Source organism: Berghia stephanieae, chromosome 2 (genome assembly GCF_034508935.2).
Source record: "Berghia stephanieae isolate SIO BIC M18660-M18661 chromosome 2, UCSD_Bste_1.3, whole genome shotgun sequence".
Lineage (NCBI taxonomy): Eukaryota > Metazoa > Mollusca > Gastropoda > Nudibranchia > Aeolidiidae > Berghia > Berghia stephanieae.
Window position 1 is genome coordinate 32735626 of NC_088361.1, and position 20364 is coordinate 32755989.

At 35.4% G+C, this 20364-nt stretch overlaps 2 protein-coding genes across 4 annotated transcripts in view; one reads left to right on the plus strand and one right to left on the minus strand.

The window, feature by feature from the left end:
- The window catches only part of LOC144964737 (peptidyl-prolyl cis-trans isomerase B-like), a 10812-nt gene extending 6098 nt beyond the window's left edge, over positions 1–4714 (minus strand). Inside the window, exons 1-2 of the mRNA XM_078899297.1 lie at positions 4302–4714; positions 839–1089 (exon numbers count right to left, since the gene is read on the minus strand). Coding sequence (XP_078755423.1) covers positions 839–1071 — 233 coding nt within the window. The 5' untranslated portion in view covers positions 1072–1089; positions 4302–4714. The remainder of the gene's footprint in view (positions 1–838; positions 1090–4301) is intronic.
- LOC144964738 (uncharacterized) overlaps positions 2681–20364 on the plus strand; it is an 18219-nt gene continuing 535 nt past the window's right edge. Inside the window, exons 1-7 of one of the 3 annotated variants that reach the window (XM_078899298.1) lie at positions 2689–3876; positions 8080–8095; positions 9771–9884; positions 10894–10975; positions 13476–13603; positions 14456–14601; positions 18738–18794. In XM_078899298.1, the coding sequence (XP_078755424.1) occupies positions 3748–3876; positions 8080–8095; positions 9771–9884; positions 10894–10975; positions 13476–13603; positions 14456–14601; positions 18738–18794 (672 nt within the window). In that variant the 5' untranslated portion in view covers positions 2689–3747. Of the gene's footprint in view, positions 3877–8079; positions 8096–9770; positions 9885–10893; positions 10976–13475; positions 13604–14455; positions 14602–18737; positions 18795–20364 lie in introns of all 3 variants that reach the window. The other 2 variants (XM_078899300.1, XM_078899301.1) reach the window with 2 other exon arrangements.

Genomic DNA, 20364 nt, shown 5'->3' on the forward strand with positions numbered 1-20364 from the left:
CAAAAACAATAACAAAGGCCTGAGTGACGTCATCTGCATACTATCTATATATACAATATGAATTTTATTTAGCACAATATTCACTTAATGTGCCAACAGCGCATTACAAGGGGTTCAGAACCAACAGCAACACCGATCATTGTAGTGCGAGACATGACGCGTGTATGTATTACAATTTTTTTTAGACAGAGACAGCGGACGCTCCTACCTCCCTGCCAACTAGTCAACTAGTCATTCATTTTACACCATAGAATCGTGAAAGAATGTGAGTAAAGCACCTGATCAAGGACTAATTAATTTGCAGGCCAGAAGCCGAGTGTCATGCCACAACACCACGAAGCAGCATCTGAAAGGATACCGCGTACTCTCAGGAAAATTAAAAACAAAACAAAACAGAATCCCCCCCCCCCCCCTTCCCAAGAAAAAAAAGAAGCAAAAAACCCAACAAAAAAAAAAAAAACAAAAACAAAAACAAAAACCCCCAAAAATATATTATAATAACAACACCACATTTTAAAATTCTGGCTGAAAATAAATTCGTCCTTCAAACAAACAACTCCCCCTCCCAAAAAAATAAACAATGTAATATATATGCAACAGTTGTAATCTGTGTGTACTCAGTTCACGTCGGTTGTAATCAACTAAAAACCATAAGCGTGGCGTAATCTTATGAAAGATGAAATGCAGTTCTGTCAGCCGCTTTTTAGTTCTGGCAGGCAGTGATTACAAATTGTTAAATAAATACCATGATATCACCTATCTGGCTGGCAACAGAAAAAAAACCCCAACAATAACAATAAACAAAATGGCACTGAAGGTATTTTATGTAATAACTTACTTGGTCGGGGTAGGTTGCAATTTTTGCCCGCCGAACCTATTGAGGTGGTCGTCATGGCTCAATTTGGTCACTTGGAAATGCCCTAATTCTATGGGCTTTTTTAACTGTTTCGCTGGCACCATGCCGGGTCTAGCAACGTTGAACCTTGGCACATTTTTATGGGATATTGACACTGTCGCGTGGTTTAAAAGCAATGATAAAATCACATATGAAGCAAACTGCCACAAAACCATGGTTTAATTGTTGTTGTTCTTTTTTTAAATGAAGGAATGAGAGCTGTTGTAAATATTACACTTATACAAATACTTTAATTATAGACCTAGTCTAGTTGTAGTTGTTACTCGTAAAACGAGTTTGGTAACATAAAAACGCGAACAAATCTCTCATATATTCGAACACATAATTCCAAAAAATTGAATCTTTTTGTAATGTGTATCTGCAACTTCTGGACTAACGACACACCACTGCTTTCTTTAACGGTCTGAATCTTTAACCCTTTAACGACGAGGCCGACTTTTTACTCAATTGATATTTCTACTCATTATTTGTCTGTTAATAGTAACAGACCTATTCGTTGTCATCAAGAGAAAAGTAACAATGATACGACCCGTCGTCGATTACTATATGGTTTAAAATGAAAAGAAAGGTTGCCAAATTAGAATAGAATCGAACTCAGATTGAAAAGGATTAATTTTAAAGTCAAGATCAATAACAAGTCCACGCGTCCGATTGCCAAGTCACAATAATTTTAGAATACTATTATTGAATTCAACACATTCAGATTTGCGTCTTGCCGAATTTTAGATCACACACACACACACACACACACACACACACACACACACACACATACTCACACACGCTACTAATTCCTCAACTACGTCAGCTGTTACATGTGAGATGGCGCTCCAACTTTATTAGCCTTCTGATCTATAGTTCGTTTTATAATATAATATTTTATAAAATTCCCATTTTCGTTATATTAGCGTGGTCCTCATTAACAAAAAAAAATTATTATTCCTGTTGTGATATTGTTATCATCATCATCATCATCATTATTATTATTATTATTATTATCATCATCATCATCATCATCATCATCATCATCATCATCATCATCATCATCATCATCATCATCATCATTATCATTATTATTATTATTATTATTATTATTATTATTATTATTATTATTATTATCATTATCATTATTATTATTACTATTATTATTATTATTATTATTATTATTATTATTATTATTATTATTAGTAGTAGTAGTAGTAGTAGTAGTAGTAGTAGTAGTAGTAGTAGTAGTAGTAGTAGTAGTAGTAGTAGTAGTAGTAGTAGTAGTAGTACTAGTATTATTATTATTATTACTAATATTATCATTGTAAGTTTTGGTGCTATTACCATTGTTGTATATTTTGTGATCATTAATGGTATCATTATATATATTTTTTGGTTTCATTTACCAATTGTTTAAGACGCAAGTCAGTAATAATATTTTCTGATAAAACGTCTTTTTTAAAACAACTTTACCAATACACGTTAACCTCACATTGATAATTGTGGCCTATCCCCGCAAAACGGTTTTATGTCAGGTTGTTTAGATGCTATAGGTTGAATTTATAGGCAAACATGAAACTTGGGTAATTTTATCGTTTATTAAGGAAAATGGAAATTGATTCTTAAAGTGATCAAATCAAAATCTCAAATTTCGGTTCATTTTTAATTTAACATCACTTTTTGACTGACATATGGTAAATCCATGCTTAATACCGTTTTGAGTTGATTGGTCACAAATTAAGATAACCCTCGACTTATCAAAAAAGCCTTAAACTTTACATTTCTTTGAAGTCCCAGGATTGAGACTTTTGGATAAACCAGGGTTTGTTTTAATCCACAGATAAATTTGATAGGAGAAGAAGAAGAAGAAGAAGAAGAAGAAGAAGAAGAAGAAGAAGAAGAAGAAGAAGAAGAAGAAGAAGAAGAAGAAGAATTAGGAGAGAGAGAGAGAGAGAGAGAGAGAGAGAGAGAGAGAGAGAGAGAGAGAGAGAGAGAGAGAGAGAGAGAGAGAGAGAGAGAGAGAGAGAGAGAGAACAAAAACCGAGAAAAAGGAAACAGAAAAACAAATACAAACAAGTCATTTAATAAACACAAAAAACAAAAACAAAGACAAAACAAAAACAAAGCAAAAAACAATAAAGAAAAAAAAAAATCAGAAGTAAAAACAAACTCAAACAAAAAAACAAAAAAAAAAAAAAAAACAACAACAAAAAAACCAAAAAAAAAAAAAAACAAAAAAAAAAAAAAAACAACAAAAAACAACAAAAAACAAAAAAAAAACAAGAAGAAAAAAGCAAAAACAAACTCCATTGATAAAGATAGCGCCCGGCTTGTCTGACCAGAATGAAAGAGATGTGTTACATCGTTGTAACTGTAAGTAGAATAACCATACACGAACATTCATACCTTAGAAAATCAAAACAAAATGCGTTAAATTATTGAAGTAGATAAATTATCTAATAAACTCATTGTATAAATAGATAAAGAGACGAATGGCTGATAATAGATCTTATAAGAAGATAAATGGTTGAATAACATTATAGATAGCTTCAAATAAATATAAACAAATGAACGATTAAAAAATAAAAATAAAAAAATAATTAGGATATAAATTGATATACAAATTACCAACAAAACGAAGACGACGAAACGATAATTATACGAGTCAATCTCCGGTTTCGATCCTAGCAGACGACAAATTTTTCCTGATTACTTCAGGAAACGCAAAATTATGATATTCACCGATTTTTATCCACGAGCTGTCTATATACCAGGCTATACGCAATATAGAATTTATTATATTATAATTTTCTTAGAGTCTGTATTGTCGCCGATACTGGCTCAATATGACAGAACTTTTGGATGACGTATCGCGTCAAGCTGACGCTCTCGGCCAGGCTTTCAAAGAAAATCAATCGGAAATTCACAGGCTCCAAACCATACACAAAGATCTTGAGGCAAGTTTGTTTTATGAGGTAGAAAAACGCCCATTCTTCTGTTGTTCATTTTTATATTAACATCTTAAATTGTGAGTAACGAAAATGAAAAATTTTGAATGGTGAAAAAACGATTAGTGGATGAATAAATAAAATAAGAAAAAAAATCCTGTAGACTAGAACTCTAAGTCTAAGTGGATCGAATCAGAAATAATTTTAATAAGCAAGATCTTTATTATTAAGAATTTAACAAATAACTTTCCTTATTTTGATGTATGTTTTTATTCAGAACTATTGATTGTGGAAATGGTCTGTGGCAAAGGTTACATTTAACAAACTGAGCAGCGGCCTCAAATCATAGATCTAGAGAGCCTCGCCTTTGGCCTACCAACCTCCGCTGCACGTCCAACTCGCCTTGAGCATGCATTCACGTAAAATATAAAGATTTTAAAAAAAAAACCTACCTCTGTTTCAAAAACTAGCATCTTTCACCTTTCTAAGAAACATTTTGATTTTTCAGAACTTTAGTTCGTTAAAAAATACCGGCCAATCTGACCCGTTGAGTCGAATGAAAACGAAATTTTGTTGTTTACACGGTTCAAAGGAAATGCCGTAAATAAGCTTTCATGGACTTCCTGTGTTGTTTTTACAGTGTCACGTGACCGTTTTGAGAAATTTGACGTCTGCTACAAATAATTAGACCGGTAGGGGGTAGATATTTTCGTTGGAGCAGAGAAAAAGTGAGTATTATTTCTTGGACTTGTAGAGAGGCCTAGGGTCCACCAGCAGTCAAGTTGATTGAATAAAAGAAAAAAAGGCCTTTTTTATCCGCCGCCACCACCACCATGAGAGTGGAGGGTGAGGGGGGGGGGGGGGGGTGTTGCATGAAGACGAAAGGGAGACGTGGTGACCTTGGGTGACGTAGAGCATCTCAAGGATGCTGGCAGCAGTTGCATGTGTTCTTAACCCCTTAACGGCGAAGCTAATTTTTTGCTTTTAGATAATAGTTTGCTTTTATCTTTATTATTGTTAACGGGGAATACAGCGTTTCCACCAAGAGAGCAGTCAGACTATCGCAACTCGGACTTCAATTGTCTATAATCGTTTTGCCGTTACTTGTCTTTTGATGATAGAAGATTTGGTGTTAGGTCAAAGATCGAATTTCGCCGCTAAAAGGTTGCATTGCTACTGGATTTGCTCCCCCCCCCCCCACCTTTTTTTTTCTTCTTTTTTTTTCACCTTAGTATTGTTGATTGCTATTTCCTTTTTTATGATTAGCAAGTGCCGTAGGAGTCTCACAGGATGCAGGAGTACTGCAATTAACCCTTTGCCAGTGACACTGATTTTTTTTGTTTTCAAATAAGTCTTCATTTATATTATTTTTTAACGCAGAAAAACAAAAACGTTTCCACCATAAGAGCAGTAAGAATATTGATAAAAAGCGCTTTGAGCACGTTGGGTGGATATTGCCCTATATAAAAGCTCATGTTTTTAAATTGTATTTTGTTTTTTGTCTTTTGATGAAAACGGTAAGATTTTATTTTTGGTCCAAGTAAGATTGATATTCGCCTTTAAAAGGTTAAGTTTTTTTTTTCAGGTTTTTGTTTTTTTTTTCAAATGCCTAGTGAGAGAGAAAAAACAAAACAATCATACATGTATCTGCAAACAGCAGAACGTTTTCATTTTACAATGAGATGGGAAGGGGAAGGGATAACATTATGACAAAAGAGAGAGAGAGAGAGAGAGAGAGAGAGAGAGAGAGAGAGAGAGAGAGAGAGAGAGAGAGAGAGAGAGAGAGATGGGCGGGGGAATGGGGGGGGGGGGGGGGGGGGGGGGGGGGGAATAGTAAGGGGGAATGGGAAAAGATGAAAGAAACAATGGGTTGCCTGATGATGTAGATCAAAGGAATGTTACAGCGGTGTTCACGGAGCGTACTTCGTGAAACTTTAACCTTTTACAGTGACAGTTTTTTTTCTGCAGATTGCTTATGCAGAATAAATCGTTTCCACCAAGAGAGCAGTAGTAAGAGTATATTTCGACTCGGGCTTCAATTAAACTATAAATCGCAAAGCTTGTCTTTTAATGATAACATTAAGACTAAGATCTGGAGTTTGGGGAGTGTAAGATGGAATCTCGCCAATAATGGTTAAAATTGTTTTGATTTTTAAAAATATAACACACACACACACACACACACACACACACAAGCGCGCGCGGTCACGACAGCGAGGACCGTCCATTGCATGTGTTGCAACGGTAAATCAGTTTACGTGTACGTAGATCCTGAGGCGAGATGCCCCGTTACCGTGTACGCACCCCCCCCCCCCCCCCCCCCCCCCCCCCCCCAAAAAAAAAAAAAAAAAAAAAAAAAAAGAAAAGAAAGAGACACGCACACATACACACACACACACGCACATACACACACACACACACACACACACACACACACACACACACGCACGCAGTCTCGCATCCGCTACGAACTAATTTTGCGCACCAATTTTTACTGCACTAATGCACCAAATTGCATTTGGTTTGGCCACTTGGCCTCCTGTAACCAACTTTTTGGCTTCCTCTGACTTTCCCCGTTATATCGTTTTACTCTGGTACCGGTAAAACTTATTTTATTTGGCAATCTAAATATCTAAATGCAACACGTGCTAACGCCACAGATTGCATTTGCTAATGCTTCTATATATACAAATTTTCCTTATCCTATCTAAATTGTTTAACAAATCTAAAGAGTTTTCGCGAGGCTAAGGTGGGTTTGGTGGTATTTGGGCTCCTGCCGAGGAATCTGGCCTCTTGCTATAGCTAGTTTGGTCTCTTACTCAAAAATGATCTGGCAACCCTGCCTGGCTAGGCGGAACCTTGATAACAGAAACGGGACCCACACAGGGTTGCCAGTTTGGCATTTTAAATGCCAGATTCCAAAAATCTGGCATTTTTGAAAACCGTTTGGCATTAGAAAAATCATTTGGCATTTGGCATTTTCATTTGGCATTTTCTTTTCTTGTATATTATACTTCAAATGACACCTTTTCTCAACCGTGGTGTAGTGGTTTAGCACTCCACTTAGTAGTCAGTAGGTAAAAAATTACCCCAACAGGAAATTTAGTATAATTAAAAAAAAAAACAAAAAAAAAAAAAAACAACAAAAAAAGAAAAGAAAACATGCAAGCCACCAGGATATGATAGTAAATTGTCTATCAAAAGTGAGTAGTTTTCTTAGTGGGGGTGGGAGTCAACAGACTTTGGCATTTTTTTGAGTGTTTTGGCATTTTTTGAGTCTTCCCCTGGCATTTTGTTGAAAAATAATCTGGCAACCCTGGACCCACACGATTTCGCGAGGAATTAATCATGAAAACAATTAGGATATAATTTCAACACAACTTTTGAAATTCATCAAGGATTGTCCATTACCGAATGTTTTTTGATAGAAAACAAATGCATCTTCAAATCTAAACTGCTTTTGACGGTAAGCGGTAAGTTTTTATTTATTTTTCTGTCCAAACGAATGATTTGTCCTGGTTATAGAAGCTAAGTATTGGTAACACCGGCTCAGCTCTCTATCACTTATGCACCAATTGTGACCCATCGCACCAATCTGGTATTGTGTTGGAAGAAACCAGATGAAAAATAATGAGTTATAGGAGCGATAGAATGAGCTATCAAATGAATTAAACGACAGAAAAGATTATAAATTTGATGAATGATTGATGAAATGAAAAAGAAAACATATTGAGGTAGGAGTTATTTCATGATTAAATTAACTATGAATATATATATATATATATATATATATATATATATATATATATATATATATATATATATATATATATAATATATATATTTATTATATATATATATATATATATATATATATATATATATATATATATATATATATATATATATATATATATAGAATGCAAATTGTCACTCACATTTTTTGTGGCCGAGACGATTCGTTTCTGTGTCTTACACGTCTTCAGTCGGCGTAATCCTTAGTATATATATATATATATATATATATATATATATATATATATATATATATATATATATATATATATATATATATATACATATATATATATAGTATATATATATATATATATATATATATATATATATATATATATATATATATATATATATATAACAATGAGATTTACTAACAAAAGAGGGGAGCTCAGATTAACTATTCAATTAAAAATAACTATATCACATCCACAGCTCAAATGGTTAAACGGTGAGTAAAACTGATTTGAACTTTGTAATTTTTTTGTGGTGTTATGCTTTATTATTTTTATTTTTTTACATCAAAGGACACAGTCACTACCTCTTCGTCACAATCATCATCATCACTACTACTACTACTTCTACCACTACTACTACTACTACTACTACTACTACTACTACTACTACTACTACTACTACTACTACTACTACTACTACTACTACTACTACTTCTACTACTACTACTACTACTACTAACTACTACTAACTGCTACAACTAGTAATAGCAATATTAGTAGTAGTAGTTTCTTCTTCTTCTTCTTCTTCTTCTTCTTCTTCTTCTTCTTCTTCTTCTTCTTCTTCTTCTTCTTCTTCTTCTTCTTCTTCTTCTTCTTCTTCTTCTTCTTCTTCTTCTTTTTCTTCTTCTTCTTCGTCTTCTTCTGTTTTTTCTTCTTCTTCTTCCCTTTACCCCTCTATTCTTTCTATTTTCTTTCTTTCTTTCATCTTCCTCCTTTTCTGTAATCTTAATCGATCGAATATGGTGTGAAAATAACGGACTCCCATCATAAACAGACTGAGTACAATTTTGTGACAGGAATAAAAACATCAATAATTACACATTTAATAAGTCTATGGATCAACTGGGTTTTCAGACAATTCCTGAATGATGACATAGTTAACAGGACTCTGTCGGACGATCGAGGGCATCCTACAAGGGCCGAGCAGTACAGTGGAAGACTGCTAAATTTATGCCTCTCAACTTTAAGTCCAAAGAGTTGGTCTGCGGACGAATTTAAATTACGAGTAGGATGATGATTTTGAAATATTTCTTGTAGATGTGACCCATCTTCTCAAAATGTCGTTTTGTCGGTATGAACTTGTTGCCATATTTAAATTTTAAGTAAAAATGACCAGAAATGAGAATGTTTAGTCTTTTATATCTTAACTCTCACCTTACCGAGTATTTTCAGGATTTTCCCCGAAATATTATATCTACCAAAAACAAACAGACAAACAAACAAACAAACAAACAAACAAACAAACAAAATGACTTCTACACTATACAAAGTTTTGTGCAGCAAAACAAGCTTTACGGCTATGTGCTATGTGGTATGACACTCGCTTTCGGATCGGAAGGTCTTGGATTCGAGCCTCGCTCGGCGCATAGTTGAGTCTTTGGAAAAGACTCTTTACTCACATTTTCTCACCGTATTCAAATCGTACATGGACGTTAACAGCGTTGTCTGTGTCGGAAATAAAAATTAAAATATCACCCAACAGACGTCATGTCTCGTTCTAAATGTTACGTGTTGATGTTGGTCAGGGACCCTTTGTAAAGCGCTTTGAGTACGTTTAGTGGATATCGCGCTATATACAAGCTCAAGCTCAAGTTTACATAACAGCATTAAGTTCTAACGGCTATAGCAAATATTTCTCTTCAAATTTTATGATGTACAGAACAAATCAAAAGAAGAACATTGTTCTTTGAATCGTTACAAATGTGGCCGTTTTTCTGTCTTTGGTAAAAAAAATAGTTAAGTGACAATATTATGTATAACCCAAGTTTCATATGTTTGGCTCATCCCGACCTAATAGCGTTTTGAGGGAGTGGGTAACAAATATAGTGGTGACGGGCCGTTTAAATATCTAAAACAGAAGACAATAATTTACATATTTCTAATTCCAAGAGAAAAGCAAGTTTGATGATGTGGTTCTTCAAGGCAACAGTCTAGTGGCCCAGCTGTGTGTCCTGGAGGAGGAGAAGGGCAGACGACAGAGGAACATCGGCGATCTAGAGAGGGGTAGGTAAGAATAGTCTACTGGTAAGAATGCAGCACATTTTGTGAACCTTTTCGACACTATCTAAAGTAAAATGATTGAACTACGTTTGGAGTGGATGGTCAAACGGTACGACGTATGTCTCGTAACAAGTTCAAGCGATATTGAGCGTGGTCATCGATGACAGCGAGAGCGGATTTTGGTGAGGCGATTTGTATACAACGCCAATCATTTGAGAACGTGACAATGGTACGCTGAAACGGATATTATATTGTCCTCGTGTACAGAACGGGATTGAAGTTTTGTCCTATATGACCCTATATGTTAAGGGCATTGAGCAGTGTAACAAAGATGAACAAAATTCTATAGGTCAGAAAGGGTTACAACCAACGTATACTTAGTAACAGATCTGATTACCCAAATTGCTATGAGCTCATTGTTGCAAGGAAAATACTCTAAAACCAACGCAAGTTATTGTCCATTGCAACAATGTTAAAACAAGCCCATAATTGCGTTCGGTTACCAGACCTGCAAATATATGCAGGTCGGTTACAACCAGTTGACTTTTATAAATAGTATTTAAATTAAATGATTGTGGGTAGTAAATTCAGTGGACAAAATAATGGCTGAAGAAATATTACAGATTTGTGATTTAACATTATATTTCATAACTTAACCAGCGCATGGTTGGTTTAATCTATCCACGTTTATTGCTTTGTTATTGTTTCAATTAAATACTTTATATTGATTCTTGTTTATAATGCATGCAGATTTAATCCAAGTTTCAAATTTGATTTACATTTGTACTTTTTTTTGTTAGATTGCTTGTTTTTTTGTTTCAGCGGTCTCTCATATAACCTCAATTGTGTTGGAAGAGACCTAAAGCAACAAACAAACAAACAAACAAGTTTCAAATTACTGGCCATAGATTCGGCTTTTAGTATTTGGGGATAATGTGGGATAATGTTACCAGTTTGAAGCGGTGGGTAACTATACATAATCTAGTTCTCCTTTATTTTCTGTTCCTGGCAGACAAAGAAAAAACAATGCAACTGTTAGAGGAAATTCGGAGTACTATTCTCGAAAAAAGCACCGAGTATGAAGAAATGAAAAGGTATGTCTTGTAGAAGTATATGTCAAGACAATGTGTCTCGATGGCGTATCTTGTCACAAAAGTCAAGCAATATTAAGCGTGTCAGTGGTTGGAAGGATGACAGTGATCTCGGAAAATTCTGGTCCCGATGTTGTGTCCTTTGATACGGTACTTTACACACATTGCCCTACTCCACCCATACGTGAGTAAATTCCTGCTTGCCGGCTGTGACGGATATTGTAAGAATGTTAGTGCAAAAAGAACGACTAACAGGCGACATATACCATATATAATGGAAATATGTTTCCATATGGCCTGTTGGAGGAATAACTGAAACAATATAAAGCGCACTGAGCATGGACAATCCATGGAAACGCGTTATATGAATGTTCATATTCTATTCTATTCATCTAATATTTGTCATTCCTCAGTATGAATACAACAAACAGTTTTCTCCTCACTCGCTTTAAACGCGAACACAATTAGTTCGATCCCATGTGAGTGAAGTTTGATTTTGATGGTCAACCTGCTCATCACCAATATTGGTAGATGGAATTCTGTAGATCTGGCGAAAGTTAAGACGGCGGGAGAGAAACTGATCACCATTATATCCAGCGGCGTGGCGTATTGACAGCATATGGTGGTGCCATGATTAGAAAAAAAATTCTAATACAGTGAACACGGTTAAGAAGAGAGAGCACGACATATTAAAAACTCTCTGTTATGGAAGGGTGGGGGAGGGTCGATGGTTTCTACGAGTGGACAAAACTTACAAAAACAAATAATTCATGAAAACAACAAGCCACAACACTGAGATACAAGTCCCGTATGAAAAGGTCTTTGTAATTATTCTTTGTCCACCATTTAAAGGATTGGATTTGGTTGATTATGCAATCAATATGTTATAAATGTAAATCAAAAGAGAAAAAAAGCCTATGACAGAAATTACTTACTTTTAGTACTTGTAAAAAAATCTGCACTGCGATGTTTCATCTCTGCAAATCTTTTTATAATGTGTTTATTGAAATCTGGAATGGCATCTATTTCAGCTTTGTGAATTGACAGAATCATTAATGAATTTAACCGCTCCTGTTTCATTGAATTTCGCAACAAAAAAAATTCACTCTTTTAAGGGTGCTAAAACAACGTTCAGGAGGTTAAGAAATACGATGGAAGTGGTTAAGGTCACTATAGCCTATAGATGCCCATGATTTGTCAGTGTTTGTTGTATCTGTAAAAAGTAGACAATAAAAACAAAAGACTAAACTAACTGTGAGCCATTCATGCCTGTCATACCATGTCACTGAAAAAGAGCGTTTTCGAGATTTCCACACCTGTGTTAATTCAAAATCAGTTGGTTGGTGAGGAACTAGTCTTTTTATTTCTAATTTGTCATCTAGTGTCAATCTCCCAAACGGTCGGTGAAGTAAAGAGTCAACTTGATTCATTGCAATTCATCGTTTAACAAAACAAAACTTCAAAGTATATCTCAAATAATGGAAATCAGTGGAATACGATTAATGATTGCACAAATAAAAGGTAGATTCAGATCTTAAAGCATCACAACGAAAAAATCACTCCACTTAAGTACTTAAAAATATAAAAACACACCAAAAGTATAACTGTTGACAGTTTTTGCTTTCATTCTCTGACTGACACAAATACACACGCACAAACACACACACACACACACACACACACACACACAAATAAACACTCATACACACGTAACCATCAACTCGGCACTACAAGCAAGAAAAATGTTGGTAAATTCGTCCACAATGCTTCGTTGCAAAGAATTACTTTATTCAATAATCGTGAAAAAGAGGTGGGGGGTTTGATATGTCATATTTTAAAGTTTTATGATGTTTTTCTTTGCTGCTTACAAATAAACTTGACAATGATCAGGTTTTTGACAGTTAATGTAATATTTTGGATGGCCGAAGTTACCCTACATTGGCAATTGCCTAAAATGAACGTTTTTGATCTTTGAACCTAATTTGGCGCATCCCCCCAGTCCAACGGTGGAGCTCTCAGATCCTGGCACAAGTCGAGGGGTTTTCCGCTATTTGAAGAGAGTATAATTCGACCTAGTTTCTCGCTCAATCAGCTGTTGCGATCTAATGGAGCTCGGATTGCTTTGCACCACGGTGTTTGATTTAGTCAGTACTTCGCGGAGTGATGTCACCAACACACGAGTCGGCGCAGTGCGTGACTCGGAATCTTGAATAGAGTGGAGACTAAAAAGGCAGTATGTTGTTGGCGAGTTGGTGAAAGACAGTGGAGTTAAAATCTCTGTTTTATTTTTAATTAAATTATGCTGTTAATGATTTTTTAAAAGATTGGTGCGGTGCCTGGCACCATTCGATCCAATGGCCCCACGCCACTGATTATATCATATTATGGTTTGCTTACGATATTGCAGCGATTACAGTCGGCCCCACGTCGTTTTAAGATAGAGACACACTTTTCTTTCCTTTTCCTTTTTCTTACACAATCTCTCTCCCTGCCTCCCATACAGGAAATTGTCGGAGTATGTCTTCAAAATGAAGATATATAAAGAAGGCGTGACTGCGGTCGAGAGCAGCACGCCGATATTGAAGAAAGTGGCAAAGGTTAAAGAAAACATTGATTCTCTTCAAGAAAAAAGTGAGTAAAATACACTTCACAGCAGAACGAATAAATCGGATGTAAACTTAAAAATAATATCTATTGACAAATTTGACTGCATTTAAAGTGGATCTATTTTTTCAAACATTGACAAAACACATTTTTATAAATTGTTGGTCAGAAAACGTTATCTTCAATTTGCTATGAATTAAGATGATACCCAACTTGTCAAAAAAAAACCCCAAACAAATCAACAGACAAACAAACAAATCTTGTTAATCTGAAACTTCTATAGAGAAGTATCAGGTTTAAAAATTATTAAGAGGATTGAGATTCTTTGTAATTTGAAATTTAGAAAATTGTAGCCAGAATGAAAAATGGCGTTTTGAATTTGAATGGCAATATCAGGCTTTCAATTTCTTTTATTAAAAAAAATGTTACAGTGGGATTTCGAGATTGCTGTTGGGGTAATTATATTTTTACTGTTGTATTTGCCAGCCGGTCAGATTATACGTTTTTACCACATTTTAACTGTATTATGACATTCTCTAATCTGTTGATGTCAAATAAACATTAATTTGTTTATTGGCTATACACCTGACTGTTGTTTTGCCAACCATAACTAGAGATAGAGCGGGTTTGATGTCATAAGTTCTTTGTGAATATTTTTAGACTGTCGTTTTAATGATTAGTTCTCACTAACTTTTATCAATCATACACTAAATGTTTAAGGTTACTTACAGTTTTGTGTATTTGTTGGTACGTTATATCCGGCTGGCGGATGTTGTGACTATTTTACCTAAAAGCATATCGTCAATTAGCCAGTTGACAGAATCAAAATGTTCAAGAAAAATAATTAATAGACTACATTTATTCTCTCTTTTACGACAGAGCTAGAATTGGAAAAGGATCAGCTTGGAATTTTGACCAGCGAGACTGGAATAGTGAGAACCAAGGACCAGCTGCAATCGGAGGTGACAGAAATCAAGCAACAGATCGAGGAGAGAAAGGATGCCTATAAAGACAAACAACAACAGGTCAGGATAATAATTATTTATACAGACTAAGGTCATTTAGGGATAACGACTTAAGTCGGATCATTTTTACATCTGTGAATTATTGAAGTTCACGGACTCGTCTATTTGCCATGACCAAGGAATTTACCCAATGGAAACCGTACGGTGCTCTTATTGGCTAACCAACCAGCGGCCTCGATGAGAAAAATATCCGCCATTTTGATGTTGGCTGGGAATCGCGTTACTATAGTAAACAAGCGCTGATCGGCCGTTCATGAAAACAAGTTGCTGCTCGCTCGTTTAACTCAAAATTATTCAAAACGATCTCTCTAAAATGATATAAATGTGACTTCTTAAGATTTTCTTCACGGTCAAAACCACACAACATTCTATTAATGATTACGTCCGAGGCAAAAAGGAATATTGACAGGTCGACCGAGAGTTGAACTCGTGAGACGACAAACATCAATGCGAAGTGTAGCGAGAGTCAAGCTATTGTTTGTCTTGTCCTATTCTATATAGAGAAAAGGATAAATAGTATAGCCTCGTGTGTGAGTGGTTGCGTGTCATAGTCTTGTTAATTGTTTCTGTTGTTTATGTGTGTAGTGATGACTCTCTCACACTCAATTTCAATGCCGAAAGAGGAATTCCCGAACACAAGAAAGGGGAATTGGGGTGGTATTTGGCATACATATTGTATAGTATCTAGTTCTAAATAGATAACTGATTAGAATTATATTATGATATATAAACACAATGCCAAATACAATTCCGAAGTTTCTTTATTTCAAATGAAGTAAAGCTCCAAAACCTAATGGTAGTGATTGTAGTACTGAGTGTTAGTGAGGTGATGTGGTGTTGGTGGTGGTTGTAGTTGTAGTAGTAATAGTGATGATGATGTGGTGGTGGTGATGATTATAGTTGTAGTAGTAGTGGTAGTGATGATGATGTGGTGGTGGTTGTAGTAGTAGTGGTAATGGTAATGATATGGTGGTGGTGGTGGTTGTAGTAGTAGTGGTCGTGATGATGATGTGGTGGTGGTGTTTGTAGTAGTAGTGGTAATGATGCGGCTATGTGGTCTAGTAGTATGACACTCGCTTCCGGATCGGAAGGTCCTGGGTTCGAGCCTCGCGCTCGGCGCATAGTTGAGTCCTTGGAAAAGGCTCTTTACTCACATTCTCTCACCGTACTCAGGTGTAAAATGAGTACCTGGTCGTTAACAGAGTTGTCTTTGTCCGAAAAATTGTAATATCGCCTAACAGGCGTCATGTCCCGTCCTACATGTTAAATGTTGACCAGGGACCCCTTGTAAAGCGCTTTGAGCACATTTAGTAGATATTGCACTATATAAAGCTCAATTTAAAAAAAAAAAAAATTCAATGATGATGATATGGTGGTGGTGGTTGCAGTAGTAGTAGTGGTAGTGATGATAATGTGGTGGTGGTTGTAGTTGTAGTAGTAGTGATAGTGATGATGATGTGGTGGTGGTTGTAGTAGTAGTGGTAGTGATGAAGATGTGGTAGTGGTGGTTGCAGTAGTAGTGGTAATGGTAATGATATGGTGGTAGTGGTGGTTGTAGTTGTAGTGGTAATGGTAATAATATGGTGGTGGTTGTAGTAGTAGTGGTCGTGATGACGATGTGGTTGTGGTGGTTGTAGTAGTAGTGGTAGTGATGCTATTGTGGTGGTGGTTGTAGTAGTTGAGGTAGTGATGTGGTGGTGGTTGTAGTAGTAGTGGTGGTGGTGGTTGTGGTAGTAGTGGTAATGATGATGATATGGTGGTGGTGGTTGCAGTAGTAGTGGTAGTGATGACGATGTGGTTGTGGTGATTGTAGTAGTGGTAGTGATGATGATGTGCTGGTGGTGTAGTAGTAGTAGGTAGTGATAATGATGTGGGGCTGGTGGTTGTAGTAGTAGTGTTAGTGATGATATTGTGGTGGTGGTTGTAGTAGTAGATGATGTGGTGGTTGGAAAACACATTACAGGTTATTATAATACATGATTACACACATTCTCTAACTTCATTTTTTGACAGCTTCGTTGTGCCATAAATATACGCAACAGTTCTGAAACATTTTATTGTGGATTTTGATATTGTTTGTTGTTTTTCTTGTGTCGTTATGTTGACATAGATACCGAATGAATGGTAATTACTACATTCTCAGCCAACAACAAAATGGCGCTGAATGCTTTCATTGGTGGACACTTTTTAGGCTTCGTACGTATTCTCATTCGTTTAATTCTATGGCCATGACCGAATCTTGAACCTTTCACACCTTAACCCTCCCCTTACCACCCATAGGAAAATCGTCACATTCCATACGATGCAACAGACAATTTTCTTATTCTGATTTCTCTTGTACATCACAAAATTTAAAGAAATGCTTTGATTACAGCTATAGATACGAAAAACTGTGCTGTAGAGCTCACTTGTTACTTTTTTGTTTTTAGCAAGAAAAGTCTATTTTTGTGTTGGCTTGGTATGAATTTTCGGGGAAAATTCTAAAAATAGCTGGTAAGGAGAGAGTATTGAGGATGGTAAACTCATGTATTTTAAGCGCTTAGAGTCTGGTGTCTCGGAGGTATAACGCTTTCACCATTATTATCATTATCTCGGTCCCATTGCGTGTGAAACGAGTGCTCTAGCAACTGAGCTATCGGGATCCCCCCCCTCCCCCCATGTATGTGAGTGTGTGTCTGTGTGTGCGTGCGTGTGTGTGTGCGTTCGTGTGTGTGTGTGTGTGTGTGTGTGTGAATATAGTTTGATATAATAAACAGTCAAACTGCAGAACCTACAGAAGTAGCACGATACGGATAGATTTACAAAATAAAAATATAACGAAATCATAGAAGCTTACAGTAAACAAATGGAAAATGGTATGGATGTTTCTGGTTTATCATATCTAGAAAGTCTGGAGGAGTGATGCATTAAGAAGGTTTTTTTAAGCGTTTATAATATATATAAAAAAAGATAATATAATATAAATAATTAATTAATTGTCCTTTATTTAAATTTATTTTAAGACCAAAACACTGAATGATTTACCAATGTATACCACACTGAGTAAGTTATTTATTTTTTATTTAAAGAAAGAGGTTATCACGTTTACAATGAAAAAAATAGGAAAAAATTACAAATTATTATTATTATTATTATTATTATTATTATTATTATTATTATTATTATTATTATTATTATTATTATTATTATTATTATTATTATTATCAATATTATTATTATTATTATTATTATTATTATTATATTATTATTATTATTATTATTATTATTATTATTATTATTATTATTATTATTATTATTATTATTATTATTATTATTAGATATAGTGCCGGTACCCACATATAATACTCAGAGGCGCTTTACAATGATTTTTTGGTATCATACAAGTTCATTCGACTACAGAATCACCACAACAGTCACATAGAATCACGATAAGCAAAATAAGAAAAAAATTGTTTTTAGATGCCGTTTGAAGACTGGAAAACTTTCACATTGTCGTGCTTTTGGTTGCAAAGAATTCCATAAGATTGGAGCCGAAAATGGAAAACCACGCTCAGCAAACTTTATTCTCCAATAGCGAAAAACTGGCGATACGCACTCGCAAGGCATTCGAGGTATTCAGGTATGGTGAAGGCAATTGTAAGCAAAACATGCGATTTTGTATATTACTCTTTTCTCTATTGGAAGCCAGTGTAGTGACTTAATGACTGGTGTTATATGGTCCCAGGGCTTTGTCCCTGTAATTATGCGAACAGCTTTGGTTTGCATCAACTGTCGTCTGTTCAGCGATCTTTTTGGTAGGCCGTACAGCAGAGTTACAATATCCAAGCGGCTGGTAAAAAGGGCATGGATGAGTGTTTTGCATGTCTCGTCATCAATAAGATTTTGTATTCTGCATATCATTTGGAGGGCGATATGAACAGCCTAACAGCCCTTTGTTATGTATGCTTGCATGTCTAGGCGAGTGTCAAAATAGAAACCAAGATCTTGAACGATATTGGAATTGATTACTGATTCACCGAAGGACAGATGGTCTACGAATAATTCCTTTCCTGTCTTTTTAAATATAATTTGAATATAATAATGAAATCATTCATTCCCTTAAAGTCACAAAGGTTTAATTGATTTCCGTATTTCAGTTGGAGTGTGCCCGGGAAAAGAGGAAAGGTCTAGAAATGACTAATTTTGTACTGACAGTGAGTTGAAGTTATTAGAAACGATATTATTCTTTACTATTTTTCTATTGCTGCTGAGATAAATAAATGAATAGAATTTGCTTTATTCATTCCCAGGGATATTTTAAGGGTCTATTTCGAGAAAAAGATTGAGGTAATTGAAGCCTCAGTCGCAGTGCAGCGTAGGAAAGTGAGCAATATGGACTAAATTTCTTGCTCAAGGAAAAAAAATGAGATGCCAAGCTCGACAGAGGTCGTATTAAGATACCCAAGATGAGAGTACAATGCCCCATCACTAAGTCATCTCGTTTGTACCCCACATTAGATTTATGCGAATAAAATTAAAACCCAGATATTGAAGAAAACACTTTGTTATTATTATTATTATCATCATCATCATCGTCGTCGTCGTCGTCGTCGTCACAATCAAATCATCATCATTCATCACTATTTATGACTATATTTTTAGTGCGGTTTTAGTACAACTCTTTCATATTGATTGACTTTCATTTATGAGGTACATTGGCAAACGCTTATGTTTTATTTACAGGGGGGGGGGGGGGGGGGGGGGGAGGCATTTAACCAAAAAACTTTTACTCTATTTATTGGTCGATTAACATGGCCCCCAACTTGTCACTAAATTTTATTCTGAAGCTTCTTTTAAATGTTTGGCTTTACACAAACTTGGTATTTTAATCAATCGTTATGGTGAATTATAATTTTCTAGTCAAAATGTAGAAATGCATTTTGTCATTGTTCAGTAGATTTGGGTGTTTTAATAGCTGTGGACTCAACACCAGACTGAATTATTACTTATCTATAAGACATACTGCTTCTATTGATCTTCTTATTTTCTTCAGTTTCTAAGTGTTGTGATATTTCCATCATCGTTAGAGTTCACATTATCAGAATAAAAGAAAAATCAGAATATTGCACTATGATCATTGGATCAGTGAGCTTATTTCTTTTCAGTCAGGGAATGACGTTTTATTTTCAAATTCATGAAGTGAATCATATGATGCAGTATTTTTTATGTACCACTGTTTATTCATCATACTTCTGCTTGGGATTTTACCACCTTATTGGATTGATTTCACACACCCAGAAAATTTTTCTTTTAATTTCTGCATTCCGCTATTATAAAGACCGCAGTTCCTGAGTCCCCTCATTTCCAACATTTCCCGTCTCCAGCACTCCACTTCATTTTCTGCCTCAGCTTTTGTATCATTCAGAAGCGAATATGTTGCGTAAGTACGCCCATTGCGATTGCAAACAGTAGTGGGCTGAGTCCAGATCCTTGGTGTAGTCCTTTTCTTAAATCAAATGTTTCAGTTGAACTAACGGCTGTCCGTTCTACTGTCTTACTACCTTCATACATATCCTGAAAAACTTTCATATATTTCCCTGTTACCTTCTTTGCACTTAGATAGTTTCAAATTTCTTCTCTTGGGACCGCACTACGATAATATGGGTTGACACAACGTCGTTCATTCACACTTTTAATCCAATAGTCTATTTATTTATGCACCAATATAACCTCTAGTTGATGCTTTCACTTTCAAGCATTGGTGTTTTCCTATGTAACCAGTCG